We start from the raw sequence: 24,304 nt of genomic DNA, 5'->3' as shown, positions 1-24,304 counted from the left end.
ATTGATGAGCCCCAACTATTGTCTTTTTAAATCCTGTAGGTTACATTGAATTTGATATTTTGTGTAGTCTTAGTGATTTGGAAGAGAAAATTTTTGTATATGCTGATTTGCCATGGTTGTCTAGACAAACATATCATGTTATTGGCAAATATAACAACAAAGGACAATATCTGATACATCGGGTTTACATTTGTACAAATCTGAATTCTCCTTTTGTTGTACAAAATTTTCATCAATTAGAGGGCTGTAATAACAGTAATATTGTCATGCCATGTTCCTCTAGTTTTTTTTTTGAATAAATAGGTTGGAAGGTGAGCATATGTTTCTTGTTAGTACTAATCTTTTGGAGGATAGTATTGATAAGGATCGTGGGCCATATGATCGACGCGCTTACAAGTTTGATGACATCCAGACCAATTGGATACATGGTCTTGTTTCACCTCGGAGTTTCAGTTTCCATTATTATGGCAACCCCGTTTGTTTTCGTGTTGTGTAGAATCTCTTTCAAGCAGACTCGACGCTGAGGACAGCTTTTCCTCAAGAAAGGGAGGATGATGGGGACATGTCCTCCATGGGTACGACCACACTTAGAGAATGGCATAGACCCAAGAGACCAGCATGGATTTTCAAATAGAGATGGAGGTCCAAAGCTTATCCGATTTGAGTCGCCAAGGTGGAGACCCAAATCAAGTTCGAGTTCATCTCGGAGTCCAGGAGCAGCACGTTCCAAAAATGATGCCCAGGCCGCATATGGAGTCCGTTTTGGATGCTCTTTATATGAATGAAAAGATAATTTCAAGGAGCTTCCAATGGCACCGGATTCAGGCCCAAATTCATTCGGAGTTGATGGGAATCGTCAAAACAAGAGGACGTCCAGAATCTGTCACGGTGCTGCGACACCATCTTTTGGGTTGTTGGTCTGTGTATCATGTTGGGGTTCATTATGGTCGTGGCTAGGCGGATATGCACGCCCCAACCATCATATAATCAGTAGCTGCCGGCACATTAGGGTTAGGGTTTTGTTGAGTTTAGTTTTCCATTGAGAAACAGACTTCGATCATTGTAACTGTGACGTCGAGTCCTTTTGCTGTGATTAAGGACCCTCGTTCTTGTTCTACACCACTTTTGCTTCGATCATTTGTTCTACCCTTGTTTAAGGTGGTGGGAATGATGAGGACATCCTCCACTATTAACCGCTGGCAAAGACGCAACAAAAAAGGGGCCAAGTGGCCTAGTTGTAATCGGGCGGCGACCGTGTGAGCCTCTGAATAATTTCACTTTGCTTTGGAGGAGGAAGCCACCTTAAAAGAGAGAGCTACCCTTTTATTGGATTAGTTTTTTAGGGAGATTGGGCCTTTCTTTGAGTGCGTGTGCCTAAAAACTGTTGGGGTCCGGACAACTTTAATTTATTGGGCCTCGGCCAATCCCACCTAGGCTGGATGCATCACGTTCCACCAGGCCCACGAAGAAGAATGCACGAGCGATCGGAGGTGACTGGGTTTAGTGCTTGCATGCACATCGGGCGAGGCCCATGTACCGAGCTATTAATAGAACAGTAAATGAAGGGGAGAGGATAACTTGTAACAGCTAAACTACTTGCTACACGCAAGCTATCCTCCTATGAATCAATCTGTCCTCCCTATCTCGGTTCTTGCGGCCTCCCTAAATTCCCTTGTCTCTTCGATCCCCTTTACCCTGCTGTATTCACACATTGCTGCTGGTGTCGACGAAACCAAGGGAGGGAGAAGAGAGTCTGACGAGATCTGAAGCAAGTACTTCAGATCCGGCAAACTCTCACCAAACCAGCTCTTCACCGGCAGCACAGAACTCACCAGCGAGATGAAGGAAGAACTGGAACCGTTTATTCTGTAGATGCAGCACTGCCTCCGCCCAAACGACACCGTATAGACATAAACAACCTATATTAGATAGATCTATATACAACGACCACCTCAATCCCCGTTCCCCGTCCTCTCCTGCGCCAGTCGGACAGGGAACAACGGAAATCGGTGTCGGAGCGGACGGGGAACAGCGGAAATCGGCGCCAGAAGGTTGTCGCCTGCTTTTGGCCTCTTCGATCAAGAAGGTTGATGCCTGCTGTCGCAGGGGAATGAACGAGAAGCTACTGGTCACACCATCGGCTATTCTGCTATGCACTTTACAGTTGAGCACGAAAAGGCCCAGCAAAAGAAGCCTAAGCCTAGACGGGTCTGGCCCAATTTTGGCCGCCAGTCAAGCCCGTTGACTTCTATGAATCTAAGCCTAGACGGGTCTGGCCCAATTTTGGCCGCCAGTCAAGCCCGTTGACTTCTATGAATAGGCCGGGGCAACCGTTTGCGGGCTAAAATTGTGTGTCCCAATCTAAAAACATTAAGCATTTGGCTTCCAATTTTTGCCATGTTAAAATAAAGGCATGCCAATAAAATTTGGTCATCATTTGGTTCATGTCTAAAAATTGGCATGCCAATATTTGTGACCAAAACCATGGCAAGTTTCTGGAAATTTCTTAAACCTTACAAAAATAAAAAATATCGATTGTCATATTTTAGCACTAAACCAAATATCTAAATTTTTTACCCATACTTTGGCATACCTTAATTTTGGCATGCCGATATGTTGGCTAACCATGAATTTGGCATGGCAAAAATTGAAAGCCAACCAGTCAGGCTCTAAATGCGAAAGGTGTCATGCGGTGGGGAATCTGCCCACTCGGGTTCAAGTCTCCGACTCGGCACAGGTGCTCGCATTTTCCTGAATTTATTCCAGAATTTAACTAGTGTTATTCTTTCAGTGGTAGGCGACATGCCCGTCGACAGCGAAGCACCAATCTACTTCGTTAATGTCGAGGATCTGCCGGCCCAGTCTCTCGGAGGTGCTTATAGGGGTATGGTTGCGTGCGTCTATTAATAGGGGTGAGTTTCCGTGCATGTTTGTGAGCGTTTGCGTTTCTAAAAAAAATCTAAAAACGTTAAATGGACTTATGTTAGAAAGCTTTCAAATTGGGCATTTCCCATATATTTTTCATGAGTTGTGTGTATAGCATGTGCATGATATCCAAACTAGAAAGCGAGATGAGAAGAAACGTGTATATACCAAAACATAAAACCAGACCCTTTGAGTTCTTCTTCAATGATGTAATCTAGTTTCTCCCCATCAATTCACTAGTACAGTTCCCCCAATCGCCCACCTTCTCTCTCCTAAAAACATAGATTTCTCAATAGTAAGGACAAGTTCTTCTTTTTTCTTACTTGCAAGCAACTAAGAGTCTCAAAGCTGCATAACCTCCACCTTATCAAGAACACTACCATCTTGTTCCTCATTGTTAAATGGATCCACCTAGGAACAATGCAAGCCAAGCCTTCCATTATCTCTTGTACTTTAAGAAAAGAACCCCCTTAGGCTTTGTGGCGCTCTCTTTTCGAATGCTCAAGGCAAACAATCCCGGAAGAGGCCCATGGAATGAGAAACCCTTGCAAAACATATTAAATGTTGAACCCAACTTAGTGGTATGTCCATTGGCGAATCAGGAAGCAAATTGTAGAGGGTGGGCAATCTCAAATAAAAATCCACTGTGATCCGGAGCCTAGCAATAGAGGCATACAAGGCTGGACATCGTGGGCTACTGGGCTGGTAATTTCCATGGGCTACAGAGGTATAGTTTGAAATCTTATTTTGGGCAAAGGGGGCCGGAGCCCAACTTCGCCTCCACTATGGTCCGCCCGTGGATATGTCCCTTGTATCTCCCATCCAAAAGTGCCTTTGCGACGCAAAATCATCATCCTTAGGATCTTGACAGATATACACAATGTGGCAACCATGACCTTCCACGGAATCCGAAAGCAATGAGGGGGGGCATGTGGGTAGCAACAAGCTTTGGGGAGATGAGTGCCTCGACGTAGGTAAGATCCTTGTTTAAAGGTAACTTGAGGTGTGGCACGACATTGTGTGCATGACAAGTGAGGAGAGGGTGGTTATTAAAGTCATTGAGCTGGTGCAAGAGCCTTCAACCGAGTGGTTCCACACTTGGGCTTGGCGGTGAGGATGATGTCGTGCTGGCAAGCCTAGAAGTTCGTCCCGAAGAAGCGTAATGTTCTGAGCGAAATGTGGTTGCTGCCACTTGTTGTAGAGGACTAGTGGGTGGAGCCAGCCTTCTCTTGTTGGAAGTTTAGTCAGAAAGTCGACATGCCTTACGTTTGTGGGGTGTGCCATAGCTGAATTGTTTTGATTTTCTTTTGGAGTGGATCTATCCAACAGATGGAGCATGCCAAATGTATTGTTGTGTGGATTGAGCTGCTTTTTCTATTGGCAATATATATAGCTGAACGCTTGGGCAATCATTGGAAGTGCTCGGTTGCAGGTATAATAATGATTGGACGACAGTCTCTTGTACTAGCTAACAAGAGGAGTGAATAATGATTTGCAAAAAACAATCATAAGAGAAAAGGGAAAACTGGAAGCGAGCCCGATCAGCATGAGAGTATCTCTCCAAAGGAAGAGAGAAACAGTAGACAAATTGCTGGCGTGCTGTGTTAGCACACGAATCTGCAAGTAATAGGGATTGAGACCAAGGAGACCAGGTGTTCGCACGTGCAAGAACTTGTTTTCCTTTTTGACAATCAGAAAGGGACAGCCGCCTATACTCTTCACACGCGCCAAGATGTTCGATGACCACAAGCAAAAATAAATTGAGGCAAATAAGATGACCTCCAGCAAAAAGGATTTTTAAAACATTGTTTGCATGAACATACGCAGATTTTTGCACACAAACCATGTCGTCCTTCTCCAAGCTCCATTCCATGTAGGGTAGGGAGTTATATCTCACGACAAAATCATAATTTGAAAACTCGGGACCTGTTTGGCATGGTTCCAACTCTGTCTGGAGTAGCTCCACTCCAAAACTCTAGCTGGAGCTAGCTCTGGGTGGAGTTGGAGCAGGCTGGATGGGGTGTTTGGCATGGAGGGTGCCCCCAGCTCCAGAATAGAGGGTTTTGAGGGTGGATTGTCTTTTTTGCCTCCTGTTTGATTGACTGTACCAATAATGAGAGAGATGAAATAGCTACGACTACTTTTGCCATACATTAATAACATGTTCATGAAAAAAATAAAATGCAAATATTTTATGCCTATTGTCTCCAACCAAATATTCCATAAATTATAGTACAAATATATTATAGATCCAATGTCCGCACCCAAATATTCCTTAATAACATGATCATAATAATAAAAATTATTACACTAATTCCATGCAAGTGCAATAGATGTAGCCATACTATCACGGAATGCGTCCATAGTCACGAAGCATGATTTCGAAGTTGATCCATTGGAGGCATGCTGAGACACAGCATATTATGAATACTTGTTATTGTATTTCCTGCTCAACCAATTGAACCTTATCGTGTCAGTAGGCAAGGTCATAAACATCTCCCATAGTTCCTTCTTCACAAACAATTCAGATGCAATGTAATGTTCATTGCTCCCATAGCCGGCACCACAAGCAATCACAAGTTCCATCACTTGGTCAATCGAATATTTTCCCTCTCTATTGGCATACATGTAACTGCTTCTTGAATGAGTAGTGCATTCCCTGTCTTATGCTTCTTTTCTTTGTGTTTTCCTTGAATAGGCTTTGCCAATCTCTTGCCACTAGCAGGGGAAGGAGAAATAACATTTTCTTCATCTTCATTTTCATTTTCAGCATTGATCGCATCATCTTGTGTCCCAAAATTGGATGGCTCCTCTTGTGTGTCACCGTCAACTGGAGTATTTGAAAATGCTTCTAGTATTTGACGTATCTGCCTATTGGAAAGTACTAAAATGCATCTCATAATTGATATATTTGCCTACTGAAAAGTAATGAAATGATTCTTGTAATTAATTGCAAATGAAATGCTTTCTCGAGGATCTCTTGCAACATTTATTTGTGTTAGTATAAATTGTTAGTAGCATATACATCCTAACCATATCTAGGTGGATACTTAAAAGTAGGATTGAGTTTCTGTCTTTCATTGAATACACATCTACACAAACATATCATCCATTGGCAAAAGAACTTCTACCAATAAATAAACTTATCAATTAATAGATCTATGCAAATAGAGGTTACTTAAATAGTGTATTATCATCTTATATTTGTATCATGAATTTGCTATTTGGAAGATGAAATAGTCAGCATATCTCATTTACGTGCAGAGTGACAAATGTTTTTAGCTCAGCTCTACAGAAGATAGCTATTTGACCATGACCACCAAGCACACAGTCTAGTAGCTACAACAGAAAGGATAGAATTTGAGTCCATATATATTGGAGAATTTGTTAAGCAAAGATAACACGATCAATTTGCCCATATGTTTATTACTTTTCTTATAGGATAGGCAACGGAAAGCAGATCCAAACAAGCACACGGACTAAAGGAGCAACTGAAGCACCAATAGCCAGCCGTAAATGTGAGTAGATGGACTGGTAAAATCTACTCATACCAAAATATTAGCATACAACACCAAATTTGAGACTTGAAGCAGAGCAACAGTAAACAAATTTTGGATGATTCACCTCACCAAAAACTCGCACCCCAAGCATTCACCTATCAAGGAATATGGGCAAAACCTAATTACAGACAGAACCATTCCATCACAAGTAATTTATGGGGATGTCTTAAACTCAAACCATTTGGGAATTATTGAAAGTGAAGAGCGAAACCTCCATCGCGGCAACATTGCAAATCAGAAGAGTGCATAGCAGAATGTGCAGGTTCTTCACAACAGGCAAAATTTTACGTACAAAATATATCTAGTAAAATGCTTCTAAATTTGACAAATATACACTAAATTGCCTACAATCTGCACTAGACCAACCCCCAATTATATATAGTTCATGACCCATGAAAACCATAGGATCAAGCAGAAATGCATATCTGATAGCTTGCGGGCATCAGCTAGGAAATGCTAGGCAAAAATGTTAGGGGGGGGGGTACAATGTTATTGGCTAAATATACAAGTAAAATTGCAAATGAAATACAATATTACTGCCAATAAGTACAATATAATTGCCTAATCAGTCCCGAACCCCTTTACCCTCTCGGTTCACGGTGGCGGCACCTAGAGCATCGATGAGGCAGTAGGTTCCATGGATCTGCATGCCGAGCAAAAATAAACAGAAACATCATGATGAGGGGTGGTTCTAGGGAAGAAATGGGAAGGAAAACATGGCTTCTACCTGCACCCCGCCACCGCTCCCGAGGGCCGTCATGGCTGCTCGTGCCGCACGTTGTGGCTCCGCAACACCGCAGGGAGGGGAGGGGAGGGGTGTGCGAGGAGGAGGGGCGCACATGGGAGAGGAAGTGCGATGGTGTTCACACTACGCGCCGGTGCGGCTGTGTGCAGAGCCGTAAGCAATGTGTATTCTAGTTCTCTTAGATGCACAGCAGGATAATATATGCACTTAGGCAAAAAAAAATGTTCAGAAAAAGTAAAAGTAAACATGTTTATATACACATGTTTACACATATTCAGATTTAATTATCTAAAAAATAATAACTAGAAATGTTCATATTTAATTATCTGAATGGAAAATAACTACACATGTTCAGATATAGTTACCTGAAAAATAGGAAAAAAAGCTAGTAACTGGACATGCACAGAATAACTAGATTAACTACAGTGGGACACAAGTAAAGAAAAATCTCAGACCACATGCACCCATTGGGCCTAGAAAAAATCATCCTAAAAAAAGCACATAGCGCATGCACCAAAAAGCTAAAATCACAGAGCACATGCTTGAATTTGGTTGGGGTGAGGGGTGGGGCATCAAGTTGATTTGACTCACGTGGTGAAATCCCCTCCTGCTGCGGTGTGAGCCTCTCCCTTGTCATGAAGACTTTGATTCCAAAAACACTGAAGAAACGAGGCCCAAACAAATCACAGGTGAGAAAACTACTGCTGAAATCCAGTATGGGGGAGGCACTAGGAGGCTGGGGAATCGCTCACCAGATTCAGATCTGAGATTCTGCCGAACCCCTCCCTTGATTTCCGCTTGCAGTCATCTACGGATTCCTTGGATGTGCTCGCCGATGAGATCCACTAAAAAAACAAGGAGAAGGGATTATAATCGCTAGAGGAAAAAAAAAGCATCTGGAAATCAAACACTCCTGTGGGTGAGGAAAAAAACAAGGGTGTGGATTTGAGCGGCGAGAGCATGGGTCATGTACTCACCTACAGAGATCTGCTCTTGCCCCATCCATCCCTTGATTCCAAATGACCTCAGCGAGGGCGAGCAGATGCAACAAATCAGAAATGAATAGAACATGTTCCAGGGGAGTAGATGCAGCAAACGGGGCACAAAAAAGGCAACCACCTGCCTAGTGGATTTGCACTTCGATCCCCTCGGAAATGCTCTCGCGAGAGCCCGGATGTGTGCACGGATGGTGGTGGATTCGAGAAAAATGGCCTCCGGCGGAGGAGAGTGAGGAACCCTAGAGAGAGGGGATGAGTAGAGGAAATGACGGGATAGGAGAATGAGTAGAAGAATAAAAAGTTGCCACTACCCACTGATACGTGGGTCTGCCATATTAGGGTTGCAGCCGGCCGTGCGACAGGACTAGAGTACGGCCGGCTGTAATGGAGTCTTTACCTTGTTTTATTGTATACCTTTTGCCCTTTTCCCCTCTCTTCCCCTTCCATCTCTATATAAAGACATCTACACACGGACGGCTGCCCATTCCACTCACTTCCCAGCGACCACAACTTTCAATCCTACGCAGCAAAGCAACAATGGCCCATTCAGAAGACCATAGTCCATGCATGTGCATAAAGGTACACCCTATGAACTTTTAATTCAATTGCATATCTTAGGCTGCTTGTCGGGTACCATAACTATGGGGCACCCTAACCCTGGGCTAAAACACACGAAAACATAATTCGGCACCCGGGCCGGATCCTTCTCGAACTCGGACGCCCGAAGCCTCTTTAAGGTACGGAAAGCCCAAGACGCGCTTGGCCCACGGTCCAGCACCACGATTCGGCCCCTCTAAGGCTTCGCTGACCGAAGACGAAATCTCCGCCTGGCTCGAGGGTCGCCCGTCGGGGCCCCTCGGTGCGAGGATGATCTCCGCCTCGCTCGAGGGTCACCCGTCGGGGCCCCTCGGTGCGAGGATGAACTCCGCTTCGCTCGAGGGTCGCCCGTCGGGGCCCTTCGGTGAGAGGATGATCTCCGCCTCGCTCGAGGGTCGCCCGTCAGGGCCCCTCGATGCGAGGACAGACTCCGCCTCGCTCGAGGCTCCCTCAGCTGAGCCCTCCATGGGGCCTCGGTGTAGGGGAAATCTCTGCCTTGTTCGAGACTACCCTCGGCGGACGGAAGCTACAGCTCAATCACCCCGCCGGCGCGGGACGCATTTACTCGCCAACCATTCCGCGGCAGCGGGCGGGTGGTGGACGGTGTTAGGCGGCGTCAGCTGGCGTTGGCCATCATGCCACACAGCGGACGTGATAGGCGTCTCATCAGCCTGCACCCGCCACTGTGCCGCTATTCCCGGCGCGGGGCAGGACTGTGGAGCCCTGTGCGGACTTGCTTGACACCCCCCCGCTACTGTGTCGCCTACCCCTTGTACTTTTCCTCTCCGCAGGACTTTCAGAGGGCATGGGCGGCGACCCTCGAACGCAACACATCTCTTGACCGGGGCAAGATTTGGGCGGCGGCACCCTCGACGCCTCACCTCATCTGACATGGGGTTCCGCGCACTTCTACAGCCGTCACATGGCGTTGACTGGTGCCACAGGACAAAGACACGCTCTGGGCATGGGCGGAAGGATTCGCAAGGACGATGGCCATGACTTGCGCCATGCCCCACAGCGCTCGGCGACAGGGAAGACCAACTGTTCTCGCCCGGACCACGGGGGGAGAAGTAGATGCCCTCACTGATCCCCATGCATGTAACCCTACTTGAGTCTATAAAAAGAGGAAGGGGGAACGGATCGAAGAAGGATGACGAGAGCTCACGCTCATCCCTACACACTCACACCCCATCCGATATTGGCACTTGCCTCAATCAAACCCCTATGCACCAAGGGACTTGGGAGCTTTCCTCCCTCTCTCGCCACAGTTTGTACCCCCTACTACGAGCACTTAGGTGCAAGTAATATAGTGCATACCCCTCTGCTGGAAATGTCGGCCGGAACTAGGATAAACCCGGTGTCATTGTGTTTCTTCTTGCATCAACCATCTGGAGGAAGGGACACGCATCATACTCACTAGTTGGTGCAAGCCCGCAAGGTCCGAACACCGACAGTTGGCGCGCCAGGTAGGGGACGCTGCGTGACAACTCTTTTCTGTTTCCCAGTTGTTCTCCAGATGGCGGGCAGACCAAACCCGTTCTCGATGGGCATGTCGGATCCGTTCCCAGCCGGGTATGTGATCTGGTTCGGGAGCCTCGAGTTTCGGGCAACCGGCAACGGTTACTTCATGGAGCACCTCCCACCCAGAGCCAACTCCGACTTCCTTACACCACCACCACAACACCAGAGCCGCACGGGTCGACGCGCGCGGCAAGCGTGCGCCAAAGGGCGTAGGGTGGCACCCCCTGCCCCCCCCCCCCCCGCGCTGGTTGGGGCGAGCATGCCACGAATCGCCAGCAACATCGACAGCGACGCTGACAGGAGGATCGTCAAGGCCACCGCCCCTCCCTTGCGGGATGCGGTCCTCTGCCATGACCTACGCGTCATCTGTCAGCACCAACATGAGCGCGTACGAGGATTTGCCTGGGCATCATCTGCTCTCGATCCGCAACCTCATCACGTCTACGCCCGACAGCTCATACCCTGGCTCCTCGGACGAGGAGTCTATCACCGCGCAAGGTCGCATGAACCCGGAGTGGGATTACTGCGGGGTCTGTGATCTCGAAGCTTTCTTGTCATTTCAGGCCGCGGTGGACTATTGCCTCACCTGTTTCTACGACTCCAACGAGGGGGACTACGATCCAACTCGGGAGGGCTTCTTCGCTGTGATAGGAGAGCCCAGCGACGACAATGTCGTCGCGGCTGACGCAGCCCGCGCTGCGATGACCGCGGCAGGTCCAGCTGTGGCGCCTGGGCCATCCACCCCGGCAAACGCGGCGGAGCAGCAGGCGTAGCTGGCGCAACTCCGAGAGCTTGAAGCCAAGCACGACGAGGAGCGCCAGCAAATGCAGACGCTGCGCCACACGCTCGAGCAAGGACGCACCGGTCATGAAACAGGAGCTCGGGAGTTGGGACGTGTTGCCGGGAGCGAATCCTGGCGGAAGGCTGCGAAGAAAGCCCCTGGCGTTACCCAGGACAAGTCAGAAGATCACCGCGGCGGCACTCCTGATCCGCGCAATGCCCGAGCCATCTACGCCCTAGGGCCTCAACCTGCGCAAAGAGGCGCAAGTACTCCTCGAGGAAGCTACAGTACAGCAGGCCGAGAGTTTCGCGTCTCGGCTGCGCTCAGGGGCCTCGGCGAGAGCTGATGAGGCGACGCGGCAGGACCATGAAGCCTCGGTGCATACCCCACCAGCGAACAAGGTGAAGGCACCCTCTGTGCACGATCGTGTCAAGCTGACTTCTGTGAAAGACCGACTTCGGGACATGCATGGCAACACCCACGACGGCGACGCCCGCAATGTCCTGAACCAGAAAAAGGAGGATGGTGCCGCTCACGGTTACCACCCTCGACATGGCAGACGCTGTGATCGCAAGGAGTATAGGAGCCCATCACCGGAGCCTCCGGGCACCCGTGTGTTTAGCCGGGAAATCCGTGCCGCTCCCTTCCCCCCACGCTTTCGGCAACCCACCACACTCACCATGTACTCAGGGGAGATGGATCCCAGGTTCTGGCTCAATGACTACCGCCTGGCGTGCCAGCTGGGCCGTGCGACTGACGATGCGGTCATCATCCGCAACCTTCCCTTGCACCTCGTGGACTCTGCACGAACATTGTTCGAGCATCTTCCGGCCAACCAGATCTACGACTGGTCCGACTTGGTCAAAACTTTCGTGGGAAACTTCCAGGGCACATACGTGCACCTGGGGAACTCCTGGGATCTTCGAGGGTGTCGTCAGCAACCTGACGAGCCCCTGCGGGACTACATCCGGCGCTTCTCCAAGCAGTGCACTAAGCTCCCCAGCGTCAAGGACTCCGAAGTCATTAGTGCCTTTCATCTGGGCACCACGTGCTGGGATCTCGTACGCGAGTTAGGGCGGAACCCTCCCTCCAGTGCGAACGAGATATTTGACATAGCGACCAACTTCACCTCTGGCGAAGAGGCAATTGGTGCTATCTTCGACAACAAAAGGGGCAAACGCAAGGTGGACGCGCCCGCGGAGGGCAGCAAAGCCAAGGAAACCCCGAAGAAGCCCAAACGGGGCAAGAAAGGCAAGAAGAAGGGCCCGCCTAACTAGCACGATCAGGGGCAAGAGGAGGACTCTGACGAGGCTCTCATTGTCACCCCCGACGGCAAAGGTCCTCGAGGCCCTCCTCGAGGCGGCGGCCTGTTCGACGATATGCTCAAGAAGCCATGCCCTTATCACAAGGGCGGGGTCAATCACACCCTCGAAGAGTGTGACATGCTCCGCAAGTACTTCAACCGTCTTGGCCATAAGGACGAGGCCAAGAAGGAAAAGGACGAGGACGACAAGGGTGGTGACGGCTACCCATCGGTGGAGAATGTGTTCTTTATCTTCGGCGGGTCTACGGCGAACATGACCGCTTGGCAGCGCAAGAGGGAGCACCGAGAAGTCTTCTCCGTCACTAAGGCTATGCCATCCTACCTCGACTGGTCGGACAACACCATCTCCTTCAGTCGCGACGACCACCCCAACTACATCCCGAACCCGGGTGTAGCGCCCAAACCTTGCCAAGCCTCCAAATTCCCTGCCACCTTGTTTGAGGTAATGAGCAAGGTAAAAGGATGATCTCAATTTCATTTGATATCCTTCATGCATCATTGTAGCTCACTGCCTCTCTAGGAATGCATGATCTTATCTTTACAATTGGTATTTACAATTGGTATCTTTTATTTGATATGCTTTCCTAGAAATTTCATATGGTAGTTTGCTTGTACTAATAATTATTCTTGAAGCATTCTACATGAGCTTAATCTTGGTGTAAAATGCACCACTCTTGCATGGCACAAGCACTTCAAAATGGTACCACCTTCCACAAATAAAATCTTACAAGTGGTATCTCAAATTCAACAAAGGTATGTTGTTTCAATTAGTGCCATGTTTTTCAAGTTGTAGAGTTTGATCCCCACTATGTGAAATACAAGTGCATACATTTGGTTAGGTGATTCAAATACTATTGCACACATTTAGGGGGAGCTAACTCTATAGCTTGTGTTTTTGTGACTAACATGCTTTCAAAGTAATATTTGTTGTAGTCACACTCCCTTAGTCCATATGGTTATACACTCAATCATTCGATATCAAGATGATACACATTGCAATTAATCCTACAATTGGTATCAATTGATCAAGAAAGATTGGACAAGGGAAGAAGACCAAGCCATAACTCCCAAAGGTTAAAGAGATAAATGATATAGGGAGGCATGGCTAGTCACCAGAGTTATCTCCATGAGTTCAATTTCTTTTGAACACTACCCCTACAAGTCACAATTGGCATCACAATTGATGTCAAGATAGGAGGTGCCACAAGCTTTGAAAAAGGGGGAGTTTGTTCAAACAAAGGGAGATATGCCGAACTTAGTTGGTATAACACTCTATCACTAGTGAATTTCTTTTGCTACTAATGCTCCTTGTTGCTAGTGGTTATGAAGCTTTTAGGTGTTTTGATGACAAAGGGGAGAAATGTACCCTAAAAGCAAGCAAATAGTTTAGAGTAATTGATGCCATTAGCAAGGGGGAGGAATGGAAAATGCAATGCAAAAGGATGCATGGTGATAGGGGGAGGTACTTAGTCAATGTGGGGGAGAAGTGCAATTTGATGATCCCATGGACTAAGGTACAAAACTTTTTTATTGCTCACATGGTTCAAACCACAAACAAGACATTGTTCTACAATTGGTATCAATTCCAAATACCGGTGGCTTTTAAAATGAGCATTGAAATGTCATCCGAGCAAGCTAAGTAGTTTCTAACTTTTCGAATTGGTATCAATTTCATATTCTTGCAATTCATCTTGCTTGCTTTTGGTTGTGTTGTCATCAATAACCAAAAATGGGGAGATTGTAGCGAAAATGGCCTCTCATGCCATATTTCAATATAATGTTTTGGCGATTGATGACACACACAACACTTGGACTAATATGATTGTTAAGATGACCATTCTCAGGCTTTTAGGTTCAAGTGATGACAAAGAGAAGATAGGCATAGCTAGGCCCGAAGGGCCGCCCCTACGGTGGTTCTGCTAAGAAAGATTGAAGAGACCGTGAAGAAACCAAGTCAAAACAAGTCAAAACAATCAAGACAGAGATATTTTAGTATCACCGGTTGAACCGACGCTAAGAAAATTACATACGTCGGTGCATTGACTTGGAGCACATCTGGGAGTTTTGATAACACCGGTTGAACCGACGCCAGGAAAGTTGAATACGTCGGTGCAATGAACTCAGCAGCAGAGGCAAAATCTATACACCGGATGAACCGATGCTAGATATTGGTGAACGTCGGTGCAGTTGTCCAGAGAGTTAGTTTTTCAGCAACTACGCTCACCGGTTAAACCGACGCTGCATCGGTTGATTACGTCGGTCGATTGAGGTAGCCGTTGAAGTATAACGGCTAGTTGGAAAATACACTCACCGGTTAAACCGGTGATGACAAAAACGGGAGCATCGGTTTAACCGGTGATAGCGCTTTTTGTCAGCCTTTTTCCAACGGCTTGTTTGGGGTGTGTGGGCTATATATATGCCACCCCACGGCTCATTTGAGGTAGCTGGAGACTAAGGAAGCATAAGACACTTGAAGAACACCTCCAACCACCATAGAACTTCATTGTACATCATATAGGCTTAAGCACACTTGTGAGAGTGCTTAGTGCTTGTAATAGGGATTAGTTCTTGCGAGAGCTCCCTTGAGAGAAGTCTTGCTACGGCAAGCAATCCTTGTGATCCGTCGTGTGACCCTCCGACTTGGTGTGGAGTGGCAACGACACTTTGTGCGGGGGAAGAGGACACCCCCTCCTTTGTGGAGAAGCTCCGTAGTGGATTTCGGCTGGGTGACCGAGAGAGACGGTGGCGGTGCACGAGACTCGGTGTCTTGTGGGCACTTGCCTTTGCTTGCCGGCATTGCCTTGGTGGCATAGTGCAAGACGGTGATCGGAAGAGCCTCGGTGTCCCGTGGACGTAGGCGTTCGTGCCGAACCACGTTACATGACCGTGTCTACTCGGGAGTTTGCATCCCTCTTGCACTTACCTCTTTACTTACCTTATAACGTTTCCGCATTTACTTTATCTTGCATGCCTTTACTTTCCTAGTTAGTTTGTTTAGGATTGGCTATAGGTTGTAAGTATTTTGGGGTAAGTAGAGAGTAGCAAAGATAAACCTTAGTCATAACTAGCATGTATAGGACGTGTTAGGTTTATCTTATACAAGTAGTTTGAGCCCTAGGTTAAAAAGCGATTAGCGACCCTATTCACCCCCTCCCCCTCTAGGGTCGGACACCCCGGTGATCCTTACACCGGGTCTATACCCACTCGTTGTGGACCCCATCATTGGTAACACCCGATTCTCCAAGGTGCTCATGGACGGGGGCAGCAGCCTCAACATCCTTTATGCCCACACCCTCGAGCTCATGGGGATCGGTCTGGACAAGCTGCGTCCCAGCCTGTCGCCGTTTCATGGCGTCGCGCCGGGAAAGCGAGTTCAACCACTCGGGCAGATCGACTTGCCCGTCTGCTTCGGCGCGCCTTCGAATTTCAGCAAGAAAGTACTCACCTTCGAGGTGGTTGGGTTCCGTAGGGCGTACCACGCCATACTCGGACGACCATGCTACGCCAAGTTCATGGCGGTCCCCAACTACAGCTACCTCGAGATGAAGATGCCAGGTCCGAAGGGTGTCATCACCGTCGGCCCGTCGTTCGAGCACGCCTATGAATGCGACGTCGAGTGCGTCAAACGCACCGAAGCTCAGGCGGACGACGAGGCCCTCGCGGCCAACCTCGACAAGATGGCAAGCGAGGCCTTGGACTCCACGCACCGGCGCGCAGGCAGCTTCGAGCCAGCTGAGGGTACCAAGAAGGTGCCCCTCGACCCAAGCCATCCCGACGGCAAGGCGTTGAGAGTTAGCGATGCCCTCAGTAGCAAATAGGAAGTGGTGCTCGTCGACTTTCTCCACGCCAACGCCGACATCTTCGCGTGGAGTCCCTCGGACATGCCGGGCATACCGAGGGAGGTCGCCGAGTACTCCATTGACATCCGACCCAACTCCAAGCTGGTGAAGCAGCGCCTGCGACGCTTTGATGAGCTCAAGCGCCAGGCGATCGACGAGGAGCTGCAAAAACTTCTGGCGGCCGGATTCATCAAGGAGGTATTTCATCCCGAGTGGCTAGCTAATCCTGTATTAGTTAAGAAAAAGAACAGAAGCTGGAGGATGTGTATAGATTACACTAGTTTAAATAAAGCATGTCCGAAGGTTCCCTTTCCTTTGCCACGTATTGATCAAATCGTCAATTCAACTGCGGGATGTGAACTTTTGTTCTTTCTGTTCGGGGTGCCTCGAGGCATGCTCTTGGGTTTCATTGTCTCCCAGCGAGGCATCGAGCCCAACCCTGAAAAGGTCGAGGCCACCAGACGGATGGGACCAATCCGAGACCTGAAGGGGGTGCAGAGGGTCATGGGTTGCCTTGCAGCCCTCAGTCGGTTCATCTCACGCCTCGGTGAGAAGGGCTTGCCTCTGTACCGACTCCTGAGGAAAACCGAGCACTTCACATGGACCCCCGAGGCTCAAGAAGCCATCGACAGGCTGAAGGCGTCACTCACTTACGCCCCCATTTTAACGCCACCAACGGACGGCGAGCCCTTCTACCTATACGTAGCCGCGATGACCCAAGTGGTCAGCACGGGGATCGTAGTGTAAAGACAAGAGGAGGGTCACGCTCTGCCCGTCCAGCGGCCGGTGTACTACATTAGTGAAGTATTGTCCGAAACCAAGACGCGGTATCCGCAGATCCGGAAACTGCTATACGCGATAGTCTTGGCCCGGCGCAAGCTGCGTCACTACTTCGAGGCCCATCCCATCACCGTGGTCTCGTCTTTCCCCCTGGGAGAGATAGTCCGCAACAGGGAAGCCAAGGGTAGGATTGCCAAGTGGTCGGTGGAACTAATGGGAGAAACCCTCACCTACGCGCCCCGCAAAGCGGTCAAATCCCAAATGCTAGCTGACTTCGTTGTTGAATGGACCGACACCCAGCTGCCCCCACCACAGATTCAAGCGGAATGTTGGACCATGTACTTTGATGGGTTTGTGATGAAGACTGGTGCCGGCGCCGGCCTCCTCTTCATCTCCCCCCTCGGAGAGCACATGCAATATGTGATTCGCCTAGACTTCCCAGCGTCCAACAACATGGCGGAGTACGAGGCGCTCCTCAGCGGCCTCCGCATCGCCATCGAACTCGGCATCAAACGCCTCGACGTGCGTGGCGACTCACAGCTTGTCATCGACCAAGTGATGAAGGAGTCCATCTATCACGATCCGAAGATGGAGGCATACTGCAATGCAGTGTACCGCCTCGAAGATAGGTTCGACAGCCTAGAACTTAACCATGTCCCGCGCAAGCATAACGAGGATGCGGATGAACTAGCAAAGATTATGTCGGGGCGAACCACCGTTCCCCCAAACATCTTTGCTCGCGACATCGCCAAACCCTCTGTCAACTTCAAGGATTCAGAGGAACCGAGCCCCTCAACTGCCGAGCCCTCCAACGGGAACCCCTCGGAGGACGAGGCCGAGCCTATGGAGACAGAAACCGAGATCTCCTCGGCGGATGAGGGTGAGGCCATGCAGATCGACGAGGCTCCACTATCGCAAGACTGGCGCGACCAGTACCTCGACTGGATCAACCGAGGGGTACTACCCTCGGATCGCGCTGAGACGCGACGCATCGCCAGGCGAGCCAAGTCTTTCACCGTGATCGACAGAGAGCTCTACAAGCGCAGCCCCTCGGGGGTCCTGCGACGATGCATCCCTATCCCCGAGGGCAGGGAGCTGCTTCGAGACATCCACGCTAGAGTCTGTGGCCATCATGCGGCGCCACGCACCCTCGTGGGCAACGCGTTCCGACAGGGTTTCTACTGGCCAACCGCGGTCGCCGACGCCACAGAGATCGTGCGAACATGTGAAGGTTGCCAATTCTACGCCTGTCAGACGCACCTCCCGGCTCACGCTCTGCAAACCATTCCCGTCACATGGCCCTTTGCCGTGTGGGGACTGGATCTCGTCGAACTGCTGCAGAGAGCGCCCGGGGGGCTACACCCACTTGCTAGTGGCAGTGGACAAATTCTCCAAGTGGATCGAGGCACGACCCATCGCCAAGATCAAATCCGAGCAAGCCGTGCAATTTTTCACCGACATAGTCTATAGGTTCGGGGTTCCAAACTCAATCATTACGGACAACGGCACCCAATTCACAGGCAAAAAATTCTTAAGGTTCTGCGACGACTTCCACATACGCGTGGATTGGTCGGCTGTGGCGCACCCACAGACAAACGGTCAAGTAGAACGTACCAACGGCATGATCCTACAAAGCCTCAAGCCAAGAATCTTCAATAAGCTGGACATGTTCGGCCGAACATGGCTCACGGAGCTACCCTCGGTTATCTGGAGTCTGAGAACAACCCCGAGCTGAGCCACGGGGTTTGGCCCGTTCTTCCTGGTCTATGGTGCCGAGGCCATCCTTCCCACTGACCTGGAATACGGGTCCCCGAGACTCAAAGCCTACCAGGAGCACCAAAGCCGACAAGCCCACGAGGACTCACTGGACCAGGTGGACGAGGCTCGAGACGTGGCGCTTCTACACTCGGCGCGCTACCAACAGTCTCTGCGACGATACCAGGCGTAGAGGGTTCGACGTCGTGACCTCAACAAGGGAGATCTCGTGTTGAGGCTGCGGCAAGACAGCCGAGGGCGCCACAAGCTCACGCCACCATGGGAAGGCCCATACATCATCGTGGAAGTCTTAAAGCCCGGCACCTACAAGCTAGCTAATGAGAAGGGCGAAGTCTACACCAATGCTTGGAACATTCAGCAGCTACGTCGCTTCTATCCTTGAAACTCCAAGTCATTTGTACATACTTTGTACTCGTATCTTAAGTTTCTCGGGACAATAAAGAAGTATGCTTTACTTTTGAAATTTCTTGGGAGTCGCCCAAACCCTCGGGGGCTCGGACACGCGCACGACACTGAGTGAGCCTCGGCTTTGCCCTCGACAAAGCCGAGCCTCCCTCGGGGGGCTACAATGGGGGGAACCCCCAAAACGTCCCCAAAACGCTATGTTTTTTTTCCGAAAATTTCTTGCTTCCAAGTCTCTCGAGCGCTTAGAAAAACGAACACAAGGCGTAAATGACTCGAGCGCGGGATCGGCTGAGCCGCGGGATCGCCTACGCCTAAGGGATACGGCATCATCACTCACCTCCCTATGCTTATGTAGTTTACGAACGCGATAGTCCTTGCAGAAGTTTGTCTGAGTTACACGCGAGCATGCGAGAGAGCGAAGAAATAAGTAGGAAAAAACAACAACACACGAATATACACGCAAAGGCCTCGAACGGCCACTCCATTAAGATATTGTCTTTACACAGCAAGGCAAAATCCTAACTTATCTACTTGGGCCTCGAAGCCCAGGCTATCTACAGGTTGCTGCCTCCCACTTCGTCGCGCCCCTCCTCTTTGTCGTCCACGGCGTCGGGAAAGAGGTCACCTTCGAAGAGCCCGGCCAAGGTGGTGGCAGCACCTTCTGCACCTGCATTAGCCTGCTCCATAGCCTCGATCTTGGCGTCATCATCGCTGTCGGGAACGATGTAGCTCGTGGGTAGGTACTCGAAGTCGACGACATAGTGTGTCGAGACGACGCCGAGGGCCTTCTGGACGCCGAGGCGAAGGGCGCCCTTGAGCCGCTCAGTCACCTGGTCACCTAAAGATCTCAGGCGACTGACCAATGAGCTGCCCGATTGGCCGCCCTCTCCCTCGGCATCCTGTCACGCGGCTATGGCGGCTTCCTCCAAGTCATCGTGGTGCCTCTACTGGGACGCGTACACGGCCTGGAGGGCCTCCTTCGCCGCGGTCTCCTCCGACACTTTCTTCCGCAGCTCTGGACACAAACAAAAGATAAGCCTCGGCAAAATCCAGTACACTAAATTTAACCATGGTACTTACCGCAAGGCATTTCCTCCCCTCTTCTATCTCCACCTTCGCAGCGGTGAGGGTAATCTCGGCGGTGAGGATGGCGCTTTCCTGCCTCTCGATGAGGGCCTCCTTCTCCGTGTGGGAGACGGCCTGCGCATCTCGAGCCTCCTCTAGCCGTGCGCACTAGGCCGCCCTCGCCTCGAGAGCCTCGTCATTCTGCCACAGCGTAGCATTGAGCAGCTCGACCTCTTGGGCCTTCCGCTCCGTCGCGGCCCTCTGGGCATCGCACTCCTCGATAGCTCGGGCCAGCTCCTCCTTCCGCGCACGATCTTGTGCCCCCAGGTCGGACACCAAGGTGTTGGCCTCGCCCAGTCGCTCGATTAGAGTGGCGTTTTGCTGGTCGAGCCACTGCACCTCGGAGTGCTGCTGGGCCAGCTCGGCGCTCTTGTCGTGCAAAATTTGCCTCAGACGCTGCGGGCGGAGAGTGTAAGCGGAAGATGCACAAATGAGATCAGAAATAGACGAGTCCCGGGGAAAGGCACTTACACATCTAATTTCGAAGTCCGTCGTCTTGTGGAGCTGAAAGGCGCATTCGAGGGCGGCTTGGATTTGGGAGCCGACTTCGTACTGCGCCTTCCAGACCTCCTCCTCCTCCTCCTGTTCGCAGCGATTAAAACCCAAGGCACCCCCGTGCTGGACCATCACCCACTCGGCTCCCATGGGGGGGCCCTTGTCCAGCATCAAGGCCACCCTCGAAAGCAGCAGCGACGCCGGTAGCGCCGGGGGCGATGTTTGGGGCGACCCGCTCTGGATCGTCAGACTGCCCCAACACCCTCACCTCTGGCTCGTCTTCCGTCGGCATCTCCACCACCGGCACCACCTCTGGAGCCAGCCACAACACCGGCTGCACCACCAACTTCACCACCATGGCTCCTTCGTCCCTGGCCTCCGTGGGCTCCGGGATGGGGTCTGTTCTCTCCACCTAACCGACGGGCTGCTCCGCTGCAGCCCTGTCGGTCCTCTCCTCTCCCTCGGTGTTCGGCCGGGCGACGCCTTCCTCGCCGCCACGGCCGGTCTCTCCCTCGGCACCCCGGCCGGACTCCTCCTCGGCGCTCAATTGTGCGCGGATGACGTCCTTCGCGCCATGCCGACCGGCGACATCCGCGCCCAATTGTGCGCGGACCGACGCAGCCCCTCGGGCCATCACCGCCCAGAGCTCCTCGGCGATCTCCTCCGCCGTCCAAGGCCCCCCGCTCGGGGGTTGCGACGCCGTGCTTAGCATCGTGGACCTCCCTATCTTGTGGGCCTTGGCAGGCGCTAGCAGAGCGGTCCGGGCGGCAGAGACTCTCATGCTGAGTCGAGGGAGAAAAGCGTCAGAACTAGAAAGGAGTAGTGTGCAAGAAAGCAGAAAACAAGCGGAGGGAAACATACCCTGATGCGGCGCCGAGCTTGCGCTTCTTCGAGCCGCTCTTCGGGGCCCGCGATGACCTGGTGGCTCCTGCCGAGCGACCACCAGACGTCGCGCCCGGGCCGGTTTGACCCCTCGGCAGCGACGCTCGTTCGAGGGTCCCCGCGCCTGGCTGCGCGGGTGACCCCTCAGCCGGCGACTGCGCGCGCATATCCTCGCCCTCAGCCTGCACCGGGGCTCGGTGCCAGCCCGACGTTGGCCCGGTGATCGGCCCCCGGCCCCCTCTGTATCGGACTCGGGCCACATCGAGTAGTCGACTTGGCTCGCCACCACAGAGGACGGAGACTCCGGCTCCGGCTCCGGCGTAGAGTCGGTCATCGGGATGGGCGGCTTGCCCTCCTTCTCCAGTGCCCGTAGTGGTGGCAGAGCGCACGGATGAACCTGCCGGCGGGGACGCCGAAGCCCCGCTTGTGCAGTCGCGCCAAACTGATGACGTAACCGCTCAGAGGGTTCGGCGTCGTCTCCGACCTCTGCGCAATCCACATTGGGCGCGCCGGATCAGTGTTTGGCGCAAGCAGCTCGCTGGCGACCAGCGACTCCAGATGCTGCCGATCGGCGGTGGACCGGCCCCATGGCACCGGGTCGATGAGTTGCACCCTCACCATCATGACGATGGAGGACAGGGGGAGAAAAAAGGGCTCGAAGAAGAGGAAGGTGCGCCCGCTCTCTCTCTCTCTGCCTCTCTTTCTCTTTCGTCTGTTTGCTCGATCGAAGGGCAGCGAGAGGAGGAAGAAGGCGACGGCAAGGTAAGCCGTACCATCCCGCCCGTGCCTCCCTATTTAACTGCAGCAACGAGGCGGATTCTCCGCGATGGTTCCCAATCTACCGCATTCAATGCGGTAGATACCGCTGACACCGACAACTGGGCCCCACGATCACGAAAGCACGCGTGCGTGCGCAGTAACTGCAGCGGGACGGCTCCCGAAGCGGCGCAGGCGCACAATTGATGGTGTCCCATCACTCTACGGCCGCCCGCGCCGTTCCGTCTGCCCGAGAGCACCACCTCAAAAGGCGCGCCCACTCTGCGCGCATCGAACCATGGCGCGCATTACTCCCCGATTCCGCGCGCTACACCAAAAACTGTGATGGAATATTCCCTTCCAAGGAGGGTTCCTTACCTACGAAGGAACAACTATTCTGAGCCCTACTGAATCAGGGGTTCGAAGGCTGACCCGTCGAGGGTTCGACAGCAGCCCCAGATCAACAGAGTTAGGGGCAACCCGAGCATGCTCATACAAAGCCTAAGCCTCGAACGCGGAGTTCGAGATGCCCGACATTGTGTTCGAGGTCGGACAGAGGCGGCTAGTTCGAGGGATCCCATCGAGGGAGAGCATCGAGCCCTCGGACCCAATCCAACAGGTCCGAGCCCTGCCTAGCGAACCTCTGCGAGCGCTTTATGGAACGTGTCTCCGGACCACGAGCCGACCCTCATCTAATGGGGCACGGACGTTCACTCGAAGTACCCGCTAACAGCTTGCTGAAGCATCCATGTCTCGCGGCCCGGGCCAGGGTAGCATGGCTTGTTTCACCCCTCCTCCTCGCGGAGAGGATGACCGAGGGTCGTACTAACACGATGAGGGTCCCCTTTGATCGTCCTCATATGGGCTAGCACTCGAGGGCTCCTCACACATCCCGGCAAGAGCAATACCCTCGAGCAAGCCGGTCATCGCCCGGTGGTGAAGTCCTGCATGTTGGGCTAGCCCCCTTGCGCGCTTAGAGAGCCGTTTGAATCGGTCTAGAGGGAATACGGGTCGCATTTCCAGCTGAATGCCGATGCCGGCTGAAATAATGCCGAGGCCGGCTGAAACGAACGCTGAATGACCCTGCTGCCCAGCCAACCATCAAACATTATGCTCATTGCCCTTGGACGAGTGTTCCCACTTCTCCAAGGCCTCGGGGGCTACACCCGCGGGTGCGCTGACGCACCCCACGGAAAGAGCTTCACAAACTTGAGGGACAAAACCCCGAATAAACAAGCAAAAGGCACGCCGCACCAAAGAAATGAAGACTTCAATTCTTTTTTGCAAACCGAGATTACAAAGGGTCATCGGCTCGAAGCCGTCGAAAAGTACAAACGCATTGCCACCTGCGTGGCAATTTTCTCTGTCTTGGGGAGGAGCGAGCGCCGATGAAGAGCACCGAGTCCTTGGCCGACATTACGTCCAGGCTGCCCAGAATTGCGAGAAGCAGCCCCTAGACCGCACGGGTCCGAAGGGATGCCCTTCTCGCAATCTTTCTTATAGCTTCTCCTCCACTGAAGACCTTGCGGGTGGTCAAGCTAGCGGACAACACCCTCTACGCCACCTCCCCGAGAGCGACATTATCGCCAAGAGGGACGGTGCGAAGAACGGCCGCCAAACCTGGCGCCGACGCCATGGTCAGGCGTCTCAACGCCCCTTCAGGCTGAGGGACATCGCAGAAGCAGGACCCCACGGGCCCAATATTCTTCTGCTAATTCCACTGAAGCTGAGGGACGGTGAGCACGCCCTCTCCAGCTTTCGCCCGCCACTCGCAAGCATTCTTCTAGCCTCAAAC

At 51.7% G+C, this 24,304-nt stretch overlaps 1 protein-coding gene across 1 annotated transcript; it reads left to right on the top strand.

Moving 5' to 3' along the window:
- The first annotated feature begins 17,658 nt into the window (after window positions 1–17,658).
- Window positions 17,659–18,805, top strand: LOC120709767. The gene is made up of 2 exons (XM_039995422.1): window positions 17,659–18,301; window positions 18,591–18,805. Exons 1-2 carry the CDS (start codon window positions 17,659–17,661, stop codon window positions 18,803–18,805), a joined length of 858 nt encoding a protein of 285 aa, XP_039851356.1.
- The last annotated feature ends 5,499 nt before the right edge of the window (window positions 18,806–24,304 follow it).

Source organism: Panicum virgatum, chromosome 5K, assembly GCF_016808335.1.
Source record: "Panicum virgatum strain AP13 chromosome 5K, P.virgatum_v5, whole genome shotgun sequence".
Lineage (NCBI taxonomy): Eukaryota > Viridiplantae > Streptophyta > Magnoliopsida > Poales > Poaceae > Panicum > Panicum virgatum.
This window is presented reverse-complemented; position numbering and strand designations above follow the sequence as displayed.

Coding starts and splice junctions, on each gene's coding strand:
- LOC120709767 (XM_039995422.1), top strand. CDS start 17,659: ATGGAGGCATACTGCAATGCAGTGTACCGCCTCGAAGATAGGTTCGAC. Junction 18,302..18,590: donor GATCGTGCGAACATGTGAAG/GTTGCCAATTCT, acceptor CCCAATTCACAG/GCAAAAAATTCTTAAGGTTC.